Genomic DNA, 24212 nt, shown 5'->3' with positions numbered 1-24212 from the left:
ACTCAATTTTTGACCTTTACACCGCCTTGGTATGCCACAAGTATACTAACAGTGTTGCTAATTACACACAATGAAACTAATAGCTTCCTATGCATGTGCTCAACATTTATATTTTAAGAGGTTAAAGTGTGGACCGTTGTTAAAATGACTTCCACCCACCAATAATGGGATGCTGGAAGCATTTTCGCTGCATAAAAAAGTGAACGGCTTTGGGAGCAACATTAATTACATTTAAATTGTATTTAAATGTTATTTAATTCAAAATTAGATTTTAGCTTTAAAAAAAAAATACTATTAAAATACGGCTACATTTTTTATATTTAATACAGATTAGTGATTCACTTGGGGCCGAGGGGTTAGCATGTTGGCCGCACAGTCAGGAGATTGGGAAGACGTAGGTTCGAATCTCCGTTGGGCATCTCTGTGTGGAGTTTGCATGTTCCCCCCCGTACGTGCGTGGGTTTTCTCCGGGTACTCCGGTATCCTCTCACGTTCCAAAAACATGCACGTTAGCTTAATTGGCAACTCTAAATTGTCCATAGGTATGAATGTTTGTCTATATGTCCCTTGTCTTTGATTGGAGACCAGGGTGTATGTACCCCGCCTCTCGCCTAAAGTCAGCTGGGATAGGCTCCAGCATACCCCCGCAACCCTAGTGAGGTTTAAGCGGCATAGAAAATAAATGAATGAATAATTCACTCATGACATTAATATAAACAAATCATTTTGATGTCCTGTTCCAGGCCCAGCCCCCAATTTATCACTCATTCAACCTAGCGGGCCTGTCATATGACCTTTTTTTACTGGCCTGTGAGGGGCAGATGATTGTGCTTCACAAAGTCTGCCTAGCAACAACGGACCAGGCAAATACATGAATAACTGGGAATATAAATATTACAATAACCTGTAATATTTACATGATGTTTTCCTCCTCCATTCCACACCATTATTGATGAATTACAGAAACTAAAAAAATTATGGGTGTCACTGTCACATGACAATCTATGAATTGGTCTAGTGAGTATGGATAATTGGGCTTCACAAATTCTGCCTAGCAACAAGTGGCCCGGCAAATGTAAGCCGGAACAGCAGCAATAAAAAAAAAATCTATTCCTTGGATTCGAGTTTGTTTGTTTTGTTCCGCCTGGATTCCAGATGATTATTGATAACCTATCACACCTTATTTTGCTAATTGTACATTGAATAACCAGTATATTCTCTTGTAACATTGTGCAGGAATGACACCTCGGTCCTGTCCCTGTCCAAGCCCCCAATTTGCCATTCAATCAGCTTAGTGGAGTCACTGTAATGTGTAATATTTGTTTTTTATTGGCCTATTAGGGGTATGTTTGTGCGTCGCACATATTTCCCAGCAACAAATGCCAGGAACAGTGATATTTAAAAATCTGTTCTATGTTGTTTACAAGAAGTCCCATCATTTTTTCATATAAAAAGCACCGCTGTCCACGCTTGAACCAAATAAAACCCACTTCTCTGTGTTCGCTCATAATATTTCATGCACTACATAGTTTGACTGCAAAAAAAAAAAGGTATTCATGCAAGCATCCCATATTAATGCGTAAGTGACAGTCACAATCTATTAAGTCAACAAGCTAAGTGGATGAAATGCTTGCTTGAGCTTGTCCGTGCAGGCAGAGACTTAAACTCACCTTTCCTCAGAAGTTCAGCAGCTTAAATGTTGCAATAAAAAACGCTTGGAGGTAAAAATAAAATATTGCGCCTGTCCTGGATGGTGACAGATGGAGACGTGGGGGTGGTGGTGGGGTGGGGTGGTGGTGGTGGGGGTTCTGGAAGTAACGGTGAGGACCAAGGCCAGAGTGATGAGAATAAGGCCACATACTCCTGACCTTGCCCGACTGTCCCGGCGCCACCTTCTGTCACCGGCAGGACTAACGGATGAGGGACTCAGCGGGCCAGGATGTGCGCACTAAACCTGGCTTGACAGAGCATGACGGAAGAGGCGGTGAGCGGAGGGGCGGGGGTCACCAAGAGGTAGATCTTTCACTCTGGATTGTACCACGGAGTCACTATCAGCGACGAGCACCGTGGCCTTGGATGGCAAGCAGTCCGTGAATCCATTGCCACATAAATCCACCGTTTCCACAGCAGCAGCCATAAAAACGTTTCTTGGCTTCTGTAACGAGCAAATACAAAACCTGACCCGCCTTGGACCCGATGCAAAATGCTTTATTAGGGAATATTTGGATGCAAAGTAGATTACACAAAACAGGATGCACATGTGGTCTTTCTATTGTATTTTGCCATGTTGTTGTGTTTTTTACCCCATGCGTTAGCAGCCTACTTCCTGGTTCACGGAGGTTAATATAAGCTGACAGGAGCATTACATTTTTGATGCTTCAGTGGGGGGGATACAATTCAGTGGGGGATATTAGCTACAGTATGTTTATACTGCCAAGCACTTCATTTCCGATACTGATATAGGCAGCAGATCTTTCCTCACACTAATGTCAGGTCGCTTCTTGTATAATGAATGAACACATTATCTTCTTTTATGTGATGCCACTGGATGCATTTCACAAATAAACACTGTGCAAAATAAGACAAATATTGCAATATTCAGTGTAGGTTATAGAAAAAGGAAAGAAATATTTATTTGAAACATTGTGTCTCAGCAAAAGTCATGAAATATCCATGACCAGTAGCCAACTATCAACAAGTAAGACAGGTTAGACTTAATACGCTGACAAATTAGAATCCAATTAAATAAAGCTGGGAACTACGCAATTTGGAAAGCGGCACAAACATCCGTATAAAAACAAAGTGCAAAGTCCGAAACCCTGGACTAATACAATCACTGAAATTACGAACTGGGCTCATTCAGCATGTGAAGTATGAATGCAACATATTAGATTCGAAATATTAAAGAAAGACGCCATACTCCCCCCTCATCTGATGATGAAAAACAAAAAAACAACTAATAACATGAAATAAATATGAATATTTGTCCATTGAGGTGCATTCTCCATGTCTTTTCTGCATGATTCCCATCAGTTCTGAACATTTTTTTAAGTAAAAAACGCAGAATTTGCACATTTCCTGATCAAATACAGGGAAGAAACCCAAGATGAGGCTGCCGAAAGCGTCTGCTCTCAGCTTAGCGCGCCTTAAACTGTGTTGGATCAGTTTGAGTTTGTTAAGCATGTCGCTAATAACATAATGTTTGCAGAAATGTTTATTACACACCAACAGCCTGTGTAATGTCTTTAATGTAAGTGCGATGTCATAATTCTTGCTCATCGGACAGTAAAATACATATAAATGTCATATGGGAGGCGCTGGTAGTACTCCCTTCGTCCTGAAGGGGTGGAGGCGTGCATGAGCTGGAAGGTGCTTGTAACTACTGTCCTTCCATAGAGAGGAAAAGCCTTTTTTTGACAGCAGCATCAGCTAAAGCTAGATTTAGCATCAAGTCAAATGGAAGAGATTTTTATGTATTTACTGTATTCACATAAAAAAAATAGTCAATGCCTCACCAGCCGTGAAACTCACTGCAGTCACTGAGCTAGCAAGCTAGTTGCTGTGTGGCGCACGTCATCACTCATCATTGGCAGAAAAAGCAATATCAGTATGGCCAGTATTGTCAGATAAGATTGGTCGGCCATCTCTATTCTATTTCTTTAAAAAAAAAAATGTAAAAAAAATGGAAAAAAAATGACAAAAAAGTGAAAAAAAAATGATAGTAGCTCGCATTTCTTAGCTAGCAGGCTACTTTCATTTACTTTCATAAGATGAAGGGATTGTACCATATTATATTCGGGAACGGTTACACTGTATCGTGACACAAATGACAAAATCAAAAGTGAAAAAAATTGTGTTGATTAATTCTGATTGATCACAAAAAAAGTGATGCTTCTTTGCTAATTGGAGAATAACAAAATCTCGATTAGGACTGCCATGTGTATTCTGGGGGGGACACTTCCAGTAAAGGAAAAAGGCAACATTTCCGTTGTTGGGTACCGTCACTACAAAAAGTTGTGTGGAAATTTCCATTTCATTTCCGCAGCGAAGAGAACTTCTCATCTTTTGAAAGAGAAACACTTCACTTGGAACGGAAGCTAAAGGTCAAGCTCTCCTCTCATCTCGCCGACCAAATCTGTTTAACATCTCCGTCTCAGGTGAAGCTTGTTGTTCGTTAAATTCAATTTTGACAGATTTAGACGCCTCACACTGCCGCGTTCAGGTCGATGCGATTTCCACAGCCATAAATCTCAAATAACCGAGCAAAGACCCCTTTTTAAAAGCTCTCAGTCAGCTAATAAAAATGCTGCTTCTTTTTTTCCCCCCGCTCCCTTGTTTTAGTTTGCTCCATGCGGCTGAATGAGCACCCCCGACAGCCATCGATCCCATGTGATGTCTTGTTACTGTTTGGACGCTACTCAATGAAATCTATCAGCCAAACGACACGGCATCTGCTTCCACTCCCGCTGTCAATGTCAGCACTTTGGCCACCTCAAGGCAAACGGAAGTTGCAACAAAAAAAAAAAACAAAAAACAGACAAACTTTTGCCCTTCAGGCAAATCTTTAAAGCTAGCTGTTCTATTAGCAAATCATTGAAGCATTTTAAATACCACAGAGGGCATCGCTCAGATGCTAATAACTGTCAGGGTGGCAATTTACGGCGTCTTTAGCTCTTCAAAGTGTTGCAAACAAGCTGACCGCATACTTTGCTGAGTGCGTAGCGTTTGCAATGAGCAGACTTTTCAGTTGTAGCATTTCGAAAACAGCACCAAGGGTTTTAACTCGAACTAATTGAATTTCCACTCGTGTTTTCCCCGTAGGACATCATGGAAATTGAACTGACCTGTCCAAGTGTCAAACTGTTGCCGTCGTAAAACCTTTAGTGCTTGCACAGGCGATGTTTTAGTACAATTTTAACGTTTTTGGATGTCATCAAGGTGTAAAAATAAGTCTATTAATGATAAAACAAACCCAGAAAAATGTGTCGTCACTCAAAAAAATAAGCGTTTGAGAACCACTGACGTAAATGATTGAAAACATGCCAAACAGGATTAAGTGGCAGGCCTGGGAGGCAAGTCTCTTCACATAAAACACAGCATATACATGGTTCCCTAGTTTATCGTGGGGTATGGGTTCCCAAATAAGTGAAAAACACTCAGGAGCCAACTTCATTTTTTACAATTACTATATCTGTTTTAAGGCTGTAAAATCCCCAGTAGATTTTAATGATCGACTTACAGGTTGGACACAAGAAATTATTTACTCACGCGTATTTCACTCCTGGGACCATACCTTCGCGTCCTGGCGCCGTACCGCTGTGCTGTAGCGTTTTTGTATCCTTGTTAAAACATATTGCTGCAGTACTCCTCCTGTTGCAGTCCACATTCATTTACAAGCTAGCAAGCTAGCGATGACACAGCAGACATGGCAGACGAAAGGAGATTGATTGACAATGGTCTACAGCCAATCAGGACGCAGAAAACAATGGGCGGTGCAGGCAGACGAGAGAGGGAAGAGAGAGACACTCAACTTCCCACAATCCAATCATTCTTAAAGGGCCAGACTCGGCCTGTAACAGCGTTCATGCGCTGTAATAAAAAAAAAAGAAGCGCTAAAATAAAAAAAAAATCAGCAAAACAGCAAATCCGCGAAAGGTGAACCGCGATAGAGCGAGGGAACACTGTATTGCCATCTATAGTCTGTTCTTCCTATGTCACAATAATTTCCATTTCCTGTTCTATGGCCTTCATCACATTTCCCCCCCTTTTTATTACTGGTATCAAATCTGTGATAACATGAGAAAAAAAGGTTAATTTTTAAATGTTAATCGTGAAGGTCTTGCAAGCATGACGCACCTTTGAATTCTGTGCTACTTCAGGTGTATTTTTACCAAAATGTGTCAGCTTCACTCCCCCACACAATTATTTGCATAATCCTGCCTATTACCGAACAGAGCAGCAAAGAGAAAGTGGTACCTTTTGCCTAATTAATATGAGTAAACTGTACACCACTAGCAAAAACACTGACAATGTCCCTTTTTAAATACATTTAATGGACTTAAACAACAATTTTCTCGAAAAAAATATGCCCCAAAAGTCAAAACTCATGGGACTTCAGCTCAGTGAGCGTCTAATGCTAAGCCTGCCAAGTACAATATGAACAGTATAATTAAGCGCTTGCACAAATTGTCAGGTTTTAGCTTCCCGACATGTGCAAGAGCATAATTATTTTGTGCTCGACAGAAGCAAACCGTTTGAGTGAAGCCAGTGGCGCAAACAACAACAAAGCAGACTGCAGGCCTCACAAAGCCCTGCTAATTCACATCAGTGAGTTTTGCTTTAAGCAAATTAGCCCCTCCAAAAGCCATTATGTTGGACTTCATTGGTCCTCAGGCTTTTTTTTATCCCTCCTACATTAAAATGTGTCTAAAATTTAAATGAGAAAGCTATTTATGCTATATTTTATGCACATAAGTGGAAGAGTGGTCAACCCATACAGTCGTCTCCACTGATTGAGAGTCGCTTGCGCTAGCTAGTAGAGTTTCCTTACGGTGTCTGGGAGTGACGTTTACATGCGGTACTGTCGCACAGCTACACTCGCTGGCATCCGTTAGTTAATTATGCCACAGTTTTGCCTCATTTAAAATGGAACACGACACACATTTCTAACAAAAGGGTGCACACACTAAATGTATTGTTGTTTTAGTCATTTAGTGAGCTAGCTAGCTCCAGGCTAGAAATGTCTTGGTAGGTAGTTAGCGTCTAGTGTATGTACAGTGGAACCTCAGTTAGCGTTTTTGTTTTGGTGAAAGTTTTGGCAAAGTTCTGCCTGCCGTACGATATGGTGCGCGTCTTGTGTTATTGTTGTGAGTCCAACTGTGTTCTTTTTATCTTAAACGTCCTTGTTAGCGTCCTTAGTTTGCTGACAAAATGGCAACCGGAAGTCAGCTACGTCGCCCGTCTATGATGTCGTCGGCGATCGACACACTGAAATGTTGACACAAAACACGTTTTTATAGTTTTACGTGCGTAAAAAAAGTAAAAATGCATATAAATGATGGATGGAAGGGATAAATTAACATTTAAGGTTACTTTCACCTTCATGGAAGACTTGACTGGTCCCAAAGACAAGATGCGGCAGCAAGACACCACACGGACACTGCCTTTGTTTTTAGTCACGAGTTATTTCTTAAATTCAATCAAACGCTAGCACTTGCAACTTTCTTTGGCTCCATTTTGGGTTACTGAGGTGACAAACACTATTGAATTCAAGAAATAACAGAATAGTGACATGGGACGCCACTGTTTTTTGTTTCCGATCCGATGCTGAGTACGATTCAGGGCGGTATCGGCGATCCCGATCCGAAGCCCTGTGCAAATTCACCGAATGTGTCTGGTAAATTCTAAAAAGTAGTCTTTTTCATATCGTGGCATAAAAGAATGCAAGACAAGTCATTTACTAATTAATTATTAATTTAAACACATGCATTTAAATAAACTAATCATTTAACAATTGAAGTTATTTATGTATTTATTTTAAACTCTGAAGTATATAGAGGAAGCAGGGTGAGTTACCATACAGCCAAGCTAATAAGCAACATAAAATATGGGAAAATTGTATCATAAATCATAAAACCATTAAAATAAATAATTATTAACTAGTATAAGAATTAAAACTTTATTCACAATTCACGCACGGCTCCGTTTACAATCGGTCATCCTTTCAACAAATGTGTCAGACAAAACATTACCTCAAATGACTGGAGTATGGAAAGTATCGATATTTGGATTTGAGAATGGATTTTAGAGCATGAAGACCTGGTATCGGCCTGGACTGGTCGCCAGCCAATCGCAGGGCACCATTCACACTCACATTCATACCTATGGACGATTTAGAGTCGCCAATTAAGCTAACATGCATGTTTTTGGAATGTGGGAGGAAACCGGAGTACCCGGAGGAAACTCACGCACGCACGGGGAGAACATGCAAACTCCACACAGAAATCCCCAACGGAGATTCGAACCCGATCTCCTGACTGTGTGGCCAACATGCTAACCACTCGGCCACCGTGCCAAACAAATACATATTTATATATTTGAATAAATGTTAAAAATGAAACCGGGTGACATGCTAGGGTGTGATTATGTGAGTTTGGTGGCTGATTCAGGCGGAGTACCTGATTCACTACAGGGAGCGAATCCGAGTCAGTAAAGAAATTGAGTTTCCCATCGCTAGTTCACACTATAAGTGACAAATGTCAACGGCGTGTAAATGAACTGGCACTTTTCAGTTTGCCAAGATGTCAGTGGAAGTTGCAAAGATGTCATGTTGTGAAAAGACACAAAACCTAGAAAAATAAGCAGCGTGCTGTTAAAATGAATGTAATGTTAGCTTTGTAGCTCACGTACTGTAGCTATGCTAGTGTTGCTAACATCGCTTACGCCCGGCTAGGCTGTTCCCAGTAGGCAAAGCGCTTTTAAACTGTCTAAATTCCACCATCAGGGGTTGATTTTGGCCAATACACTTGTGGAACTTCTGAGACTTATTTAGAATCGTTGAAAAATACTATATCATTGGACCATTTGTTCTGAAATGTATGCAATAGAGATGTGAGAGATGAAAATGATTTTGGAGACCGCCTTGTTTCATTCCTGTGTGCATTCAACCAAAGTGAATTATTCCATGGCGGAGTGAATATTCTGTAATTGGAAGTGGGATCTCTCAGGTGAAACATCCCGGGTTGGGATTAATTTAACTTGTGCATTTGCAGAAGTTGGATGAGACAGTAATATTGCTTTAACAATGGAAATAGACTTCATCACGTACACGTGCGCCATTAAGATGGAATATTACCACATTTAATTACAGTATCCTGCAGATACGATTACGATATAAGGGGGTGGTTACCACAAATCAGTTATTCACAGATGTAATTTGAGGGGGTGGGTGGGTGAGGGAACACATCCCGTGCGCTTTTTTTTTCAAAAAGCAGTTTTTGGGCCAATTGTGTCCCCCCGAGTCGTGATCAAATAAGAAAAGGGGAGACTTGTGCCGTAACTGTGTTAGTTAGCATCGAACTACAGAGTCAACCGCTGATGACAAAGACGGGCGACAGAGCTGGGGGGACAATGACTCCCAATTCCGGTTTCCATTTAGAGTTTTATAATAAAGATACTTTTGCTGGAGATGAAATTCTCCGCAACCTAATAGACGTCTCTAGGACCACTCTGTTAAATCAACTTCACCTCCCCTTACGTGTTTGTTCATCTCCAATGATGAGAACGCATCAGACTTACAGACCAGCGGTGGGTTAACAACATGTATTGTAAATATGTCAGAGAGAATAGAATCACATCACAGGATCCTGGGCTAAAAAAAATGTCTCTTTTAATGTCCTCCTGCGGCCTCCTGACCAGAAGAAGAGAGATTTTTGTGCACAGGGCGTTGAAGCTCCAAGCTCTCTCCAGACGAGTGACTTATGCTCTTGTGCCAAGATACCTTATCTGGAACATTCCTTGTGAGCGCGTGTGTGGCAGTAACAGCTGAGAACGGTGTTTTTTCTGACGTCGTAGTCTCACATGTGCATCCTTTTGTGTACAAAATAGAACACGCACTCCCAGCATAGCACACCCTATCTTTGGCCCACTTGCTCCATTGTGTGACCATACCTGACTGCTGACTGGTGATTATGTGAATGCACGTTACCTTTATTTCTTTCTATCACCTACAGGGTCAGGCAAGATGATCTGACACATTTGTAGGTTAAATAAAAGGCGAATAAAGTAAAGAAAAGTGGAAAAGTACATATAATGCCATTCTCTTTCATTATGTTTTAAAAATCAAATCAGTCAAGTGGGATCCATTATTGTCCACACACTCAACGCAGATCCCGTAGCTCTGAAGTTGGTAACCCATAACAAGGTCGTGTTTCCGGCTGGCACGGGATCATGTCTACCAAGATTGAAGTGCAAACGGAACGCTGGTTGTGCGGCAGTTACAGATTCGTTTGTTCTGATCAACGTTTCCACAGTGAAAGCGCGATGCTCACCAGTCCAATTCATGGCAGCAACTGAAACAGAAAAGGAAAACAAACAAGCATTATAAAGAAACAAAGCAAAATGGCATCATATGAAAAAAATGGCATAAGTCCCCAACTAACGAACACAATTGGTTCCAGACGACCGTTCTTAAGTCGAATCGTTCTTAAGTAGAGGAAAAGGTAATATTACCGATGATATAGGCACTACATGTACGTGTATACATATACAGTATACGTGTATGTATGTAAATATGAGTTTGGATGCAGTAGTAATATTAAACCAGGATAATTAATGAAAAAAACAAGAATAAAAATGATATAATAATACGTAACGATAAATGTTATTTACCTTTGAAGAGGAGTGGCCGAGCATACGTCGTTGGTGGAGCAGGAGGAGGAATTATTGAAGAAAGGACAAATCTTTGTCGACGTTAGACTTCTCTTTGTAATGATAGTGGATGCCACTGGTACAGAAGTCTAATTCCAACCTTGCCTTTGTAAATTGTTCCTATGGTTGAGCGATTCACTCCATGAGCACGCGCTACATTAGCCATTTTCTCGCCACCGTCCAACGTCCTGATGATGGCCACCTTCGTTTCCATAGAAATTGCTTGACGTTTCCAGCCACTACGACTAGCACCTGCACTCGATTTATCAGCCATGATAACGGACACCAAACGTCTCTGTAAAGTATCGAATGGGGTACAAACGGCGTGCGCCGAGATGTTATCAGACGAAGAGGGATGGCGCGCAATAGAAAAATAGCGCCTTTGTATTTCGAAAAAATTTAAATGACAAAATATGGCAATTTTCGAAAAAAAAATCATGAAAAAAATAGAGCAGTCGGCTTGTGTTCGTATCTACGAGTGTTGGCACGTCGGATGTTCGTTAGTAGGGGACTTTGTGTATATGTACTTTTTGAAAATAAAAACACTTTTTTTGTTTCTTTACTTTATTTGCCTTTTATTTAACCTACAAATGTGTCAGATCATTTTGCCTGACCCTGTACTTAAATAAATGTTCATCCATCCAGTTCAGAAATGAATAAAACAGTGTTTATATAATCTCCTTGTAATAAATATTTACTCACTCAGCTAACAAGTGAATAAAACAATATTATCCTACACTTTTCAAACACTTTTGGACTCATGCGGTGTAATCATTTTCTACTATTCCAATTGTATTTGCGTAAAGTTACTACTTTATTCTCGTAAAACAATTATTCACATAAATCCATTTTTTTTCACGACATTGTCACTTTTTTCTTCGAATAGTCCAATTTTATTGTTGTCATTTTTTGCACAGTGCTGTCATTTCTCTTTCATTTTTCCGGTTAGGGGCTGCCACAGCAAGACGCATGGTGATTTGGCTTAGTTTTTAAGCCAGATGTCCTGTCTGGGAATGGACCTGCACCCTCTGCCACAAAAGGCAGAAGCGTCTACCATTGCACCATCAGGGATCCAACTAACAATGTTTGTCACGCAAATCTAATATTTTCTCATAATATTGTTACGATATTCTCCTAATATCGCAACCTTTCTTTTGGAAAGTTACCACTTTATTCACAGTTAATTTTTTTTCTAGTTTATTGTAACTTTGTTCCCACAAAACAAGCATTCTGCAAAATCTCATAACCTGTTGTGCTTCTTAATATTGTGGTTTTAGTTTGTTGTGCTGCACAACTGCAATATTTTGGTAACTTATAAATTAATTTAACTACATTTTGGAAAATGTTTTCAAATGCAAAATGGCAGTTAAAGCAAGGAATGCGCAGAGAAACTCGCTACCTCAACTCGGTCATTTCGATTTAGTGGCACTGAAATGAGACGTTGTTGCTGCCGTGTCAACTGCGGCGACGGTGGTGTGGTTGAGTTAGTTTTCCACCTGCACCGACGACGGTGAGCATGTCGCTAAAATGCTCAGGCCGAAACGCGAGAACGTTTGGTTGTACTTCATCTCAAAAGATGCAGACTCAGCCACCTGCAATTGTGCAGCTAACTTCATTTTGCTTGCCACAATTGTGTATCAATTAGCAATTTGTGCACAAATTGTGTAGGAGTTTGCACTAAAAGTACTGTCAAATGTTGTGATTTTATTATTTTTTGCTGTTTCTGTGTTTTTTTGTGTTCTGTATTGCTGCTGGTTGTGCTATGACAAGTATGACAATGTGTTGTGTTGTGTTTAAACTAGCATTGAAACCGTTTCAAAAGTATAGATTTGGCACCGGTATCGGATATGTAACTTTACCAACTTTACTTAACGAACCACTAAATTATTGCTCACTAATGAAATGTTGTGTTTTAGTGAAAATGACGTGACAAGAAGGCTGTTTAGTGGAGGTTCTGGGCTGCCTCTACCTTGGATCCCCCCCAAAACCCCCTACAAGCTCACCTGTGCTGCCGCCTCCTGGACGGCGGTGCAACGCTGCTTGTGTGTGTGCGCGTGTATGCGTGTGCGTGTATAGTGAGCGAGTCTGCTCCGCTCCTCACATAAGTGCTCGGCCACTCGGCAGGCGCCTTCAAAGCACGCACAAGAAAGCGGGGTCCAAATGGCGAGCACCGGACGGCCACTAACGCTGATGCTCCTCCGGCTTCTCCTCGCCGGACTCGCTCTCACACGAACCGCCGAGCCGCTGCGGGCCGAACGAGGAGGGGACGACGGGACGCCCGGAGGCGGCGAGGGCCACGCGGCAGGGACGCCATGCGAGATCAAGACCGTCACCGTCTCCACGTTGCCTGTGCTCCGGGAGAATGAGTTTAGCTTCACCGGCGTGGCAACCTCGGGGAGTGCGGTTGGAACAGGAGGAGGAGGAGGAGGTGGTGCCTCCGGCGCAGGTGGCACCGCTGGAGGAGGACCAGGAGGAGGAGGTGGGGAATCGCGACTCCTGTTATTCGTCAGGACGGATCTACCTGGGAGGATTTCCGTCATGGATGATCTTGACAACACGGCTCTTCCTTACTTCACACTCGGTAAGAACCGCTCTGATACTGGACCACCTCATTCCATGTTGGCGCCACACTGACACAAGCAGACCTCCATGGCAGTAATTGGGGTCCACTGTTGATTTGAACATCTTAAATTACAATGTAAGACCAAAACGTAGTTTTTACAACACACAAACACACACGTCTTATTTCCAGCAGTGTCTGAAATGTGTATTATTTGCTGAAAATTGGTTGTTATTATTGTTATTATCATCATATTATCATGTTAAGCTAGAACATGGATGCAAATAAGTAAAAATATATGCTTTTATAACCATAAGATGGTAGTGGAAAGATGGACAGGATGACGAAAGGTAAATTAGAGTGTTTTCTTTCATATTAAACATAGTTAGGTATTTTTTTTCCACAAACAGGTGTTAAAGTCACACTAAAATGAGCAAACAATAGTTGAATTAAGTGCAAAAAGTCTTAAAAGTTATGAGAATGTAATGTTACAAGACTAAAATCGCAATGCTGTGAAAAAATCGTAATATTACAACACTACCGTCGTATTTTGTTGCGCTAAAAGTCGTAATTTTACAAGAATGAATTCATAAAATGAGAAAACTTTGGATTGTCGTGACCGAAGGTGTCAAATTTCAGGGTGATAAAAGAATTATTTTCTTTTAATATTAAAGGTTATAGTTGGACCACTTTTTATGCTAGGGGTATATTCAAGTCACACTAAAATGAACGGAGAAACAAATGAAGTAGAAAAACAGCAAGTCTTAAAGTTACAACAACAAAGTTTTAATGTTACGTCAATAAAGTCCTAAATTAGAAGAAAAAAGCCGTCGTGTTAATGGGGATCAAGTCACACTTTTACGTGAAAAAAATGTTAATATTTCACGATAGAAGTCTTAATGTTCCAGACTTACAATAGGCTACTGTGCGGAAAACTTTGGAATGCTGCAACAAAGTTGTCGTCACAATAAAACAAACAAACCGTTAAACGAGGTGGAAAAAAAGGTCTTGAAGTTACGATAACGATGTAAGGTTACATATTGTCACAGTGATATGAGAAAAAAGTAGTAATAATACAAGACGAAAGTTGTATTGTTCGTGATAAATCATATGTAATTTGATGAGAATAAATTAATATTGTGAGAAAACGTCGCAATGTTGCAACAAAGTTGTCAAATTTCAGTAGTCGAAATTTGATTTAATTCGATTTCAAATTGAGTCCATATGTTTGCTGTGATTGGCTGGCGACGGGTCTGGGGGGGGGGTCCCCGAAGACAGCTGGGATACGTTCCAACATACCCGAGGACAAGTGGTATAGAAAATGGATGGACCAAAATGAACAAAAATAGTTAACCAAAGTGAAAAAGTCTTAAAGTTACAATATGAAAAGGTGTAACGTTACATGAAATTAGTTGTGATGTAATGAGACAAACAACATCATGTTAAGAAGGTATGCATTTGGGTATGAATGGTTGTTTGTCTATATGTGCCCTGTGATTGGCTGGCGACCAGTCCAGGGTGCACTCTACCTCTCGCCCAAAGTTAGCTGGGATAGGTCCGAGCATACCCCCGTGACCCGAGTGAGGACAAGCGGCATAGAAAATGGATGGATGGACAATATGAGAAATATTTTGACAAAATATTTAAATTTACGACAAGAAAAGTTGAACGACAAGAAAAAAGTCGGAATCGAATGAGAGCAAAGTAACATTACGATTAAAAGTGGTTCCACTAATTGTGTTTTGCTTTGAGTCTTATGTTGAAAATAAAATATTCAAATATAAAGTTGGGCCGCACGGTGGTCTAGTGGTTAGCATGTCGGCCATGCAGTCACAGTCAGGACATCGGGACGTTCGAATCTCCGGTGGGCATTTCTGTGTGGAGTTTGCATGTTCTCCCCGTGCGTGCGTGGGTTTCCTCCGGGTACTCCGGTTTCCTCCCACATTCCAAAAACATGCATGTTAGCTTAATTGGCGACTCGAAATTGTCCATAGGTATGAATGTGAGTGTGTATGGTGCCCTGCGATTGGCTGGCGACCAGTCCAGGGTGTACCCCGCCTCTCGCCCAAAGTCAGCTGGGATAGACTCCAGCATACCCGCATGATCCTAATGAGGATCAGCGGCATAGAAAAAGAATGGACGGACGGAATATTAAAGTTGTTTTTATTTCCTGCTAGAAGTTTATAAATGTGGAATTTATGAGGAAAGATTTTATGAGTAAATTAACACTACAATAAAAAGGGATAGTCACAGTAGAAAAAAATATTTTTTTCCTTTCACTACATTCTAAACAATTTTATTCTTGTAAAATTACCACTTTCTTCTAATGAAGTGTTTATTTGAATCAAATTGAGCCTTGATTCTTGTACATTTACACCTTTATTCTTGTAACAACTTCATTCTCAAGTATCTTATCTTTTTTCATGATAATATGCATCATGCAACTTTATTCCCATAATATTCAAACTTCATTCTCATAAAATTCCAAACCAAAATTGCCAACTTTATACTCACTCGTGTAATATTGCGACTTAATTCTCATTTCAAACATTCTCACATTAAGACTCCAATCTTGTAATAATAATGTATTCTTGTAATTTTGTGTAATTTGTGACCCTCAGACACCACGGTGCTTCAGTGTCTCCTGTAGTAATCTAAGAAACGGGAAGCGATTCCCCCTGCTTCACTTCTAAATGGAAGCACAGTTTCAGTGACAGTCTTTTTTTCTTCTTTTTCATTTCTACTCAGCCCTGCTTTCCCATGTTGTAGTTGAAATAAGATTACATTTCATGCACACCCTCACCCTCACTGTGCCACCAATCAAGGGATGCAATTTGGTCCTGCAAATGTGCATGAAATTGATATTTTATTCTCACACCAGAACACACACACACACACACGCACACGCACACACCCGTGGTCCAGTGGTGTAACTTCCAGTGAATGAGATGTTTAGCTACAATTTGCGTCGCTGTCAAGCAATAACAGTACACACACAAAAAAGGTCATGTGTTGAACGTGAAAATGTTTCACTTTTAAAATCATCAACTCATCTTTGGCATGAAGACTCACTGAGATGATCATGGTGGATGATGTAATGGTGAGGGGAAATATCTCTGCTGTCAAACAATTGCAGGAGGCTGTGTTTCCATCATAGTCGTGAGCAAACAGCAGCACAGAACCTTCCCCCCTTAGGAAGTAATGGAAATGGGATTGTTCAGTTCGAGAGTCAAACTATCGCCGTCCTAAAACCCTTAAGTAAAATGGAGGATGTGGACATTCTTTTAACATAATTATTACAGATGTTGTCATTGATGTTGACTCAGTGCTCCCTGAGCCATATTGTACTGAGCAGCCAGGACAGAGACATCTGTACTGTTTTCCAATAAGCTGACTTACTCTTCTAATGGTGACATAAATGTTTTCCTCTTTACCATCCCTCGTGCCTTTCCTTTATGTGCTCGCTCAGCTGAAGTCTCTCGAGATTTGCCGCAATCTCGCGAGACTTCCGCTCAGTGAGACTTCGTGGTTCAAACTCTGGGTTTAAGGCAGATTTTCTCCAAAATTTCTGGACTTGTTTTCGCTGTACCTCCTCCAAGGATTACAGTCGTCCCTTGTTCATTGCTGTTAATTGGCTCCAGATCTGACCGCAATGAGTGAATTTCTGTGAAGTAGGATTCAGTATTAAAACAATGGAATATTTTTGAAGTTAGAGCATACTGATAAAACCTTTTTTATGACCTTGTAAATACAGTTTTTTCCATTATTAGAGCCCTGTAGACATGAACTAAGACCCCTAGAGTCACCTTTACACTTGTATTATCCCACATTGTAAACATGATATTCGAAAATAAGCCATCTTAGACATAAAGAATAAATAGACTCACATATTAGCACTGACAGCCCCTGTGGTGGCTGTTGTCTCGTCAATGTGATACCAACACGTACAGACCAGTATACAATACTACTGTATTGCCGCTGTTCTATGGTTAAAGAGAGACTGACAATGCACTTGAGTCGCTTTATTAACAAGCGGAGAACACATTCATTGAACATTCACACAGTCACTCGCTACACTGCTAACCTGCTGCTCGGACTCAGCTACAGTCAACTCTAGTGAGCTAACGTCACACACGTCACTTTTTAGGCCCTGCCTCTTAAAGGCGTACGCAATAAGTCACAGATACTGCATTACACTTCATATCACGTAGGCCTGGCACGGTCAATAAATCGATTAATCGAACGATAAAAAAACAAAGTCGATCATTTTGCCGGCCTCGATAAATTGACATGTGCATGCATGTTTGTTTTCCTCTCTCTCCTCTCTTTACCACGCTGGATGACAAGAGGGTTTACTCTGCCTCTTTCTGGGCGCATTGGTTCTCTATTGGAATGAATGGAGAGCGTGAACCCTCCTCTCAGCCATTCAGCCTCTTTGTCCCAGTAGGTGGAGGCGGGGCTGCTAGTGAATTGATACGCAGAGTTCAAGCGTTAGCACATGCTAGCCGCATAAGCAAGCAAACGCAACATGGTTTTTAAGCCAAATGCCACAGCCCCAGTGTGGAAATATTTCCCTTTCAAACAGAATGAACAGGGTGAGCACATTAACACAGACAAACTGATATGTGACGTGTGGAAAGTAGTGACGATTAGGAAGGGGAATGCGAGTGACTTGCGTGCGCACCTAAAACACAAGCATCCTGTCCAGTTTTCCCAACTGGGGAAAAAAATTGAATTAAACTCAACTCTGAACCCCCAATGTCACTTCCTGTTCGCCACCCACTCTGCTCCCCTCAGGAGCGACACACATGAGGACAAGTCTTATGTCTTAAACTTTTATCATGCCTACTATATTGGGTAATAGGAGTGTAAAGGTGACTATAGGGATGTTAGCTCATGTTTAGAGGGTTGTAACAATGTTGAAAAACGTATTTAGAAGGCTCTAAACAGATTTCCTATGCTTTAACAATGAAAATATTCCATTTATAAATAAGGAATCCTACTTCACCGAAATTCACTTATCACAGTGAAAAAAACTGCTAATCAAAGATCCTCTGACAAGAGCACTCTGCTGTTTTTAAGGACTTACTGCAAAAAACATTAGTCAGCGATATGACGGGAGTGCTCTGCTGTCTTTAAGTATCTACTGCAAAAAAACACTGGGCAAAGATTATTTATATGACAAGAATAATCTGGGGCCTCATCTATAAAACTGTTCGTAGAAATCTGACGAAAAGTCTGCGTATGGCAGAAACCCCAAATGTGCGTACGGACAAAAATATTCAGACCTAAAAAAAGTGGCGTGCGCACACATTCGAGCAATTGGTGCTTCACCTGCCGTCCAAATGTGCATACGCAACTCCACCCCACGTCACGCCCTCTCCACGCCTTCAATTCGCCATAAATGGTCAATGCAAAGTGACTCATGAATGCGGCGTCCATATTGAATGACCCTTGATTGCATGGTTGATTGCTCGGTTCTTCTGAATCACGGCTGCTGAGAAGCCGAAGAAGCGGAACTTCACCGAAACTGAGGTGGAGATCTTAGTTGGAGAGCCGGAGGCCCGTAAAAGCGTCACATTTGGAGGACACAGCAGTAGCATAACAAGAGGAAGATGAGCTGTCAACAGCGTCAGTGGAACCGGGCGCAGAACTTAAACAAAGTGGTCGAATATCAAGGCACACATTTCCATTTTTTGTGAGCATGGTTCTACATTTTTCCTAATTGATCGCACATTTTAGATGAACACAAGCTTAACAAAATCTTTAAAGGTGGACGCAATGAATCAAAAGTTATGTCGAAAATGAATTGCTGTAATCCCAGACGGATAGTTTAAAAATATTTGAATTTAATGATGACATTGACGCCATTAAAATACATTGTGATTATTTTATGTGGAACTTACGTATGTTATTTCAAAGCACAACAAAACAATAGCCCCTCATTTATGGAAAATGAAAGATAAATGCACACGGCCCTGACATGAGGACGTATTCAAGCGCTGCGTTGTGTTTTTCTTCTATCTGTTAGTCGGGATACCATACGCCCCTGCGTGATGGTGTTGTCAAATAACAGCGCTTTCCACAAATGTTTACAAGTCAATAATGGTGTGATGTTTACATGCAGTGATGTATAAATCTTTACTGGCTTCCTTTGCATGTTTATTTCTAACATATGATTTCAGCTCACCACTTCAAATGTGCGTCGCCTTTTTGCCATGTCTCCAAAAGGTGCGTACGCCAACTCCACAGGTGGCGCAGCGGTGCGGACGAGTTGCGTTTTTAATAGATACCACACTTGCCGTGGAAAACGGCGTACGCACCTTTTTGTCCCCATTTTGTGCGCACGCAAGCTTTATAGATGAAGCCCGTGATGTTTTAAGGTATCTGTTGCAAAAAATGTTTGTCGTTCCCAAGTTTTTCCTGCGAGCCGCCCAGTTGAACAGCCTAACGGCTATGTTGTTTGCTAACTTTGCTCAACCTCTAGCAAACGTTTTCTTCGGTGGGTCTCTGTGTTGCCCGGTCACTGGTGTATGTGTGTGTGTGTGTTTGTGTGTGTGTGTGTGCGTGTGTCTGTGACTGACAGGAAGAAAATCTCTAACTTACTTGGGGTCGAAGTCGCTTGGGGCCACCTTATGGTTTGAACGTGTCAATCTTTCGACCCCCACTATAAGGGGATCCGTCTTTTTGAAATTGTTTTCTTAGGTCTGATATTCACATCATTATTGTACTGTATATTTTGCACATATTCAGATAAAGGTCCAGGAATCCATGTTTCACAACCAACTGAAGCCTCAGTGTGTGGCAACAGTGTTTTTATTGGACTATATTTAGCCTGCTGTGTTATTTTAATCTTTTCCCTTGCTCTTAATTTTCCTTCAAACTTGCTGCAGGGAGGCTAAAAGCCAGGCAGGAACGGCTGGGACGGGCTGGAAGCACTAAGCTAGTAAATCACTTTCTGTTCTCATTAAGGACCAACCGGCGACTGGCGAGAAAAGGATTCTCTGTGTTCTCAGGCGAGCACGTTTGCAGCTGAAGCTGTCTATCTGTCCATCTATCCATCTATCCATCGCTCTCTCTGTCTATCTACATATCTATAGTATCTCTTAAACTGCTGTGTACACACTTGTCATAGATTATGTTATTATGCACTTAATGCACTTTAAAACCCTATAGTATTTTATGTAGGCGTTCAAGAGCTGTTTTATTTAGACAGCAGGCAGCCTTATGCACTCTATTAATGACAGTTTCTGTAAAGCTGAGTGCTTATCAACAAATCAGCTTGTGAACTGCAATACAAATGTCTTCTTCTGGTAAGCGACATGATATGATGAACACGAGCACAGGATATTGTAGTCACAATTTATCATTTTGTTGATGTATTCGAAGGTTTTTGGGATGGTCCGGTTATTACGTCATTGTGTTATTTCCGAAATTTGAAAACTTGTATCGATCAAGTTTTGTGAAATAGTGATTGGAGTGCACCAGAAAGAGAAAAGGAAAATGTAGCTCTCCACATGCTAATTGCAGTTAAAATGCTAATTTATTAACCGGCCTCAGCAGCAGCAACAGAGCCAGTGTCGTAATAGCAGTAATGAGCAAACTGGTCATTCAGCATTAATAGTGCTGATGAGTTTGAAAAGCAGCATTTACACTTGCATGCACTTGTTTCCAATTTTGCGTGCCGGTGAGTAAATTAGTCGTAAACTGTGCGGGGCTGCGTGCCAGTGCGCTAAGAAAATTTTGAAATGTTCAAAATTTGTGCCACGCGTAATTTCTGTGAACGAGTCGTGAGCGCACCATAACTTCTGTGCTTCTTGGAGCTTCCTTGTGATTTTCTTTTAATAGGTGATCATAATGCTCATAGCGATGCCTTAGTCAGCAATTCCCTCGCCCACACTGTCAGCTGCCTCTTTTTTTGTAGTTTATTGCCCCCTTCCTGCTCTCTGCACATTCTCCATCTGCAGCTGCGAGAAAATATCGACTTACCTTTCTTTTTTTACATGAGCTTCTTCTCTGGAGTTCAATATCTTGCAGGTCCCTTGCAAATAGAGGAATTAATGAAGCTAGGGGTGGTGCCTGCTGTTGCGGGGCGTCACGTGGGATGCAGCGGGACCAAATAATGCCACGACTGCTTCACGGATGGGGAAGTGGTGGTGACAATGCATACCAATGCAGGAACAATGCGTGTCGTGCGCACTAATGTTGTGCGCGCTAATGCCGTGCGCTAGACATAAATGGTACTTGACATAACTAAAGGGAACTCGGTGGTGAAATGAAAACAGGCGTTAATTGGAGTATTTATGTTAATCTGGATGTTCCCATTCAATTTAATCTGGAAGATTCTCATCCCTTATTCACATGAGGGATTGTGGTCGGTGATTGATTTTGCAGGTGACAAATGGCAAAGCCTTGGCAGAGTCCTTGTTTGCTGGTGCAGGTGTCAGCAGAATTGTGCAAAGACTATCGAGTGGATTTGAATCAGATGTGCTCAAGGGGGTCGGAACATGGCAGGGAAGAAGCTTGGGACATTTTTTTTCAGTCATTGCTAAGGAAACTTAATTGATGCTTTGTGCGTTCAGTAGGTGCTCTGGTTTCAATTATCGGTGCATTTGATTGATGTGCGGTCGCTCCTTATTAGCCAAATACAGAGGAAACCGCAAGAAGTACTATCTTTTGGAGGCAAACGTGGAGGTTTAGGGTTGAAAATATTTTCTCTATGCTGATGCCTGCCCGCTCGTCTTTTGATTTATGACCACCAAATGGATGAGCAGTGTATAGAAAACATATTGGGACATACACCCCCATGCCACCCCCCCACCACCCCCATTCAGTTTCTGTTTTTTGTGTTGAAATAATGACAACCTAAAAAAAATGTAATGCAAAGCACTCAGACTATTAGGACGACCCATCGCTAAATGCTGCATGAAAGCGCTCCTGTTGAAGTGACTCATATTGTGCACCTTTTTTTTCCCCTTCCAATGCTGCATAATTGTGCATGTAGGGATCCACAACCTGGCAGGCTGTAAAGCTTTTATCGTGGTCGCAGAAATGATGTAGAGGCAAGATGTGAAAGGACACAATGCCGTGACACTGGCCTTTTGCCACAGTGATTTGCTGATACGCTAAACTATTTGACAAGGGCAACACACTTGCTTTATGCCTCACATTAAATGTTATGAACAACAATATTAAGGGTGCTGTACCTCTTTGGCTCCAAACTGCACTTTTTTAAAACAAAAATATTAGAACACCACCAAAGCTAAGCAAATGTCACCAATAGTGGTTTAAAAGAACAGATTGAACAAATAGGGGTGTCAAATTAAAGCATTAATTGCGATTCATTCAGTCATATTTAGTTGTGTTTTTTTCCTCATTGCGGAGCAATTGTTGCAACTACCACGTGAAATTTCTTCCTCTTAAACAGTGAATGTTTACAAGTGAGCTCAGGGGAAGTTCTGACAGGCCGTTAACGTCACAGGCAGGGGGAAAAAAGAGCACTTGATTTGCTCACCAGCACAGCACAGGTAATCTCGCCTCATTGGAGTGTTTGATTAAATTATCTGGTGTTATTATTTATCAGTATGATGCCATAATTCTTCATATCGGTCCAATAAGGAATTGAATTAATAAAGTTTCTGCTAAAAGTCAAAAAAACAAGGGAAGAAAAAAAATATTTTCCACAAGAATGGTCCTCTGTTGCTACTCTATATGCAACACATTGTATTTTAAAGTCCCATTAAACTGTTGCAGACATCTGACTGGGAGTCATGTACCCCCTACTCTTGCACATTTAAAAATACATAAACCACACAATCATATATTATTAACTGTATTTCCAGTATACTGTGCCTTTATATTATATATTATAAAAATATCTTATTTTTCAACTGCAACATTTTCAACATCGGCTACTAATTTAAAATGGAGAGGGTTGTAGAGGTGTAAGATATCGCCTGGCGTGTTTTGTCTTCTGTTTGGTTATCCATACATCCATCCATTTTCTATACCGCTTCATCCTCATTAGGGTCGCGGGGGCATGCTGGAGCCTATCCCAGCTGACTTCGGGCGACAGGCGGGGTACACCCTGGACTGGTCGCCAGCCAATCGCAGGGCACATATAGACAAACAACCATTCACACTCACATTCATACCTATGGACAATTTAGAGTCGCCAATTAACCTCATCTGCATGTTTTTGGGAATGTGGGAGGAAGCCGGAGTGCCCGGAGAAAACCCACGCGCACACGGGGAGAACATGCAAACTCCACACAGAAATGCCCAGGGGAGAATCGAACCCAGGTCGATCTCCAGGCTATTCCTGTATTGGCCAACGTGCTAACCACTAGACCACCGTGCGGCCCCTGTTTGGTTATATTTGGTTTTATTTATAACAACTGGTGACAAGCTGTGGTGAGATGTGGTGAACTGATCTTTATGCTCTTTTGCTGTGCTTTGGTTTGCACCAACATGGAAATAGTCAGCACAATGCAACTGTTACATGTAAATGTAATAATTATAAATAATTATGAAAAGAAGGGCACATAACGCACAGAAATCAATACGGCAATGAGTTCACTACGAGGCTTATTACTGAGCCAAGTGGACATGTGAGCACATGTAGCATGAGATTATGCACCAAGCAAAAATGAACAGCAGCACAGCGCTAGCATTATTAAACCTCACCCCTGTGCATTTACGCACTGCATTAACATTTGTGAACAAGGACGTGGTGAAAGGAAGAATAGAAAATACACGTCTGTCTGTGCAGCGTCGGAGAAAGTCATACACATGGCGTGTTCAAGGACCGCCAAATAAAGTGGCCACAACGCGCGAAGAAGACACAAAAGCAGAAATTTACTTACACGTGCAAAATTGGGGGCTTTCTAACTTAGTCAGTGCATCCAGTCAACAAACAAATACATACAGCTAAAAAAACCCCACACTGATTAGTCACGATGGCCGAGTGGTTAGCATGTTGGCCACACAGTCAGGAGATCTGGAAGATGTGGTTTTGAATCTTGAATCTGGAGTTTGCATGTTCTCACCGTGTGTGCGTGGGTTTTCTCCGGATGCTCGGGTGTCCTCCCAGATTACAAAAACATGCATGTTAGGTTAATCGGCGACTTTAATTGCCCATGAATGTTGTTTGTCTATAAAGTATGTGCCCTGCGATTGGCTGACGACCAGTCCAGGGTGTACCCCGCCTCTCGCCCGAAGTCAG

The 24212-nt window shown here is 41.3% G+C and overlaps 1 protein-coding gene across 4 annotated transcripts in view; it reads left to right on the top strand.

Moving 5' to 3' along the window:
* Nucleotides 1–12509: 12509 nt before the first annotated feature.
* The window catches only part of LOC129169966 (astrotactin-2-like), a 286350-nt gene continuing 274647 nt past the window's right edge, over nucleotides 12510–24212 (top strand). For all 4 annotated transcript variants that reach the window (XM_054756998.1, XM_054756997.1, XM_054756996.1 and 1 more), the window contains exon 1: nucleotides 12510–13009. In XM_054756998.1, coding sequence (XP_054612973.1) covers nucleotides 12589–13009 — 421 coding nt within the window. In that variant the 5' untranslated portion in view covers nucleotides 12510–12588. The remainder of the gene's footprint in view (nucleotides 13010–24212) is intronic.

Source organism: Dunckerocampus dactyliophorus, chromosome 17, assembly GCF_027744805.1.
Source record: "Dunckerocampus dactyliophorus isolate RoL2022-P2 chromosome 17, RoL_Ddac_1.1, whole genome shotgun sequence".
NCBI classification, from domain to species: domain Eukaryota; kingdom Metazoa; phylum Chordata; class Actinopteri; order Syngnathiformes; family Syngnathidae; genus Dunckerocampus; species Dunckerocampus dactyliophorus.
The sequence above is the reverse complement of the archived record's forward strand: the minus strand, read 5'-3'. Positions and strand labels throughout refer to the sequence as shown.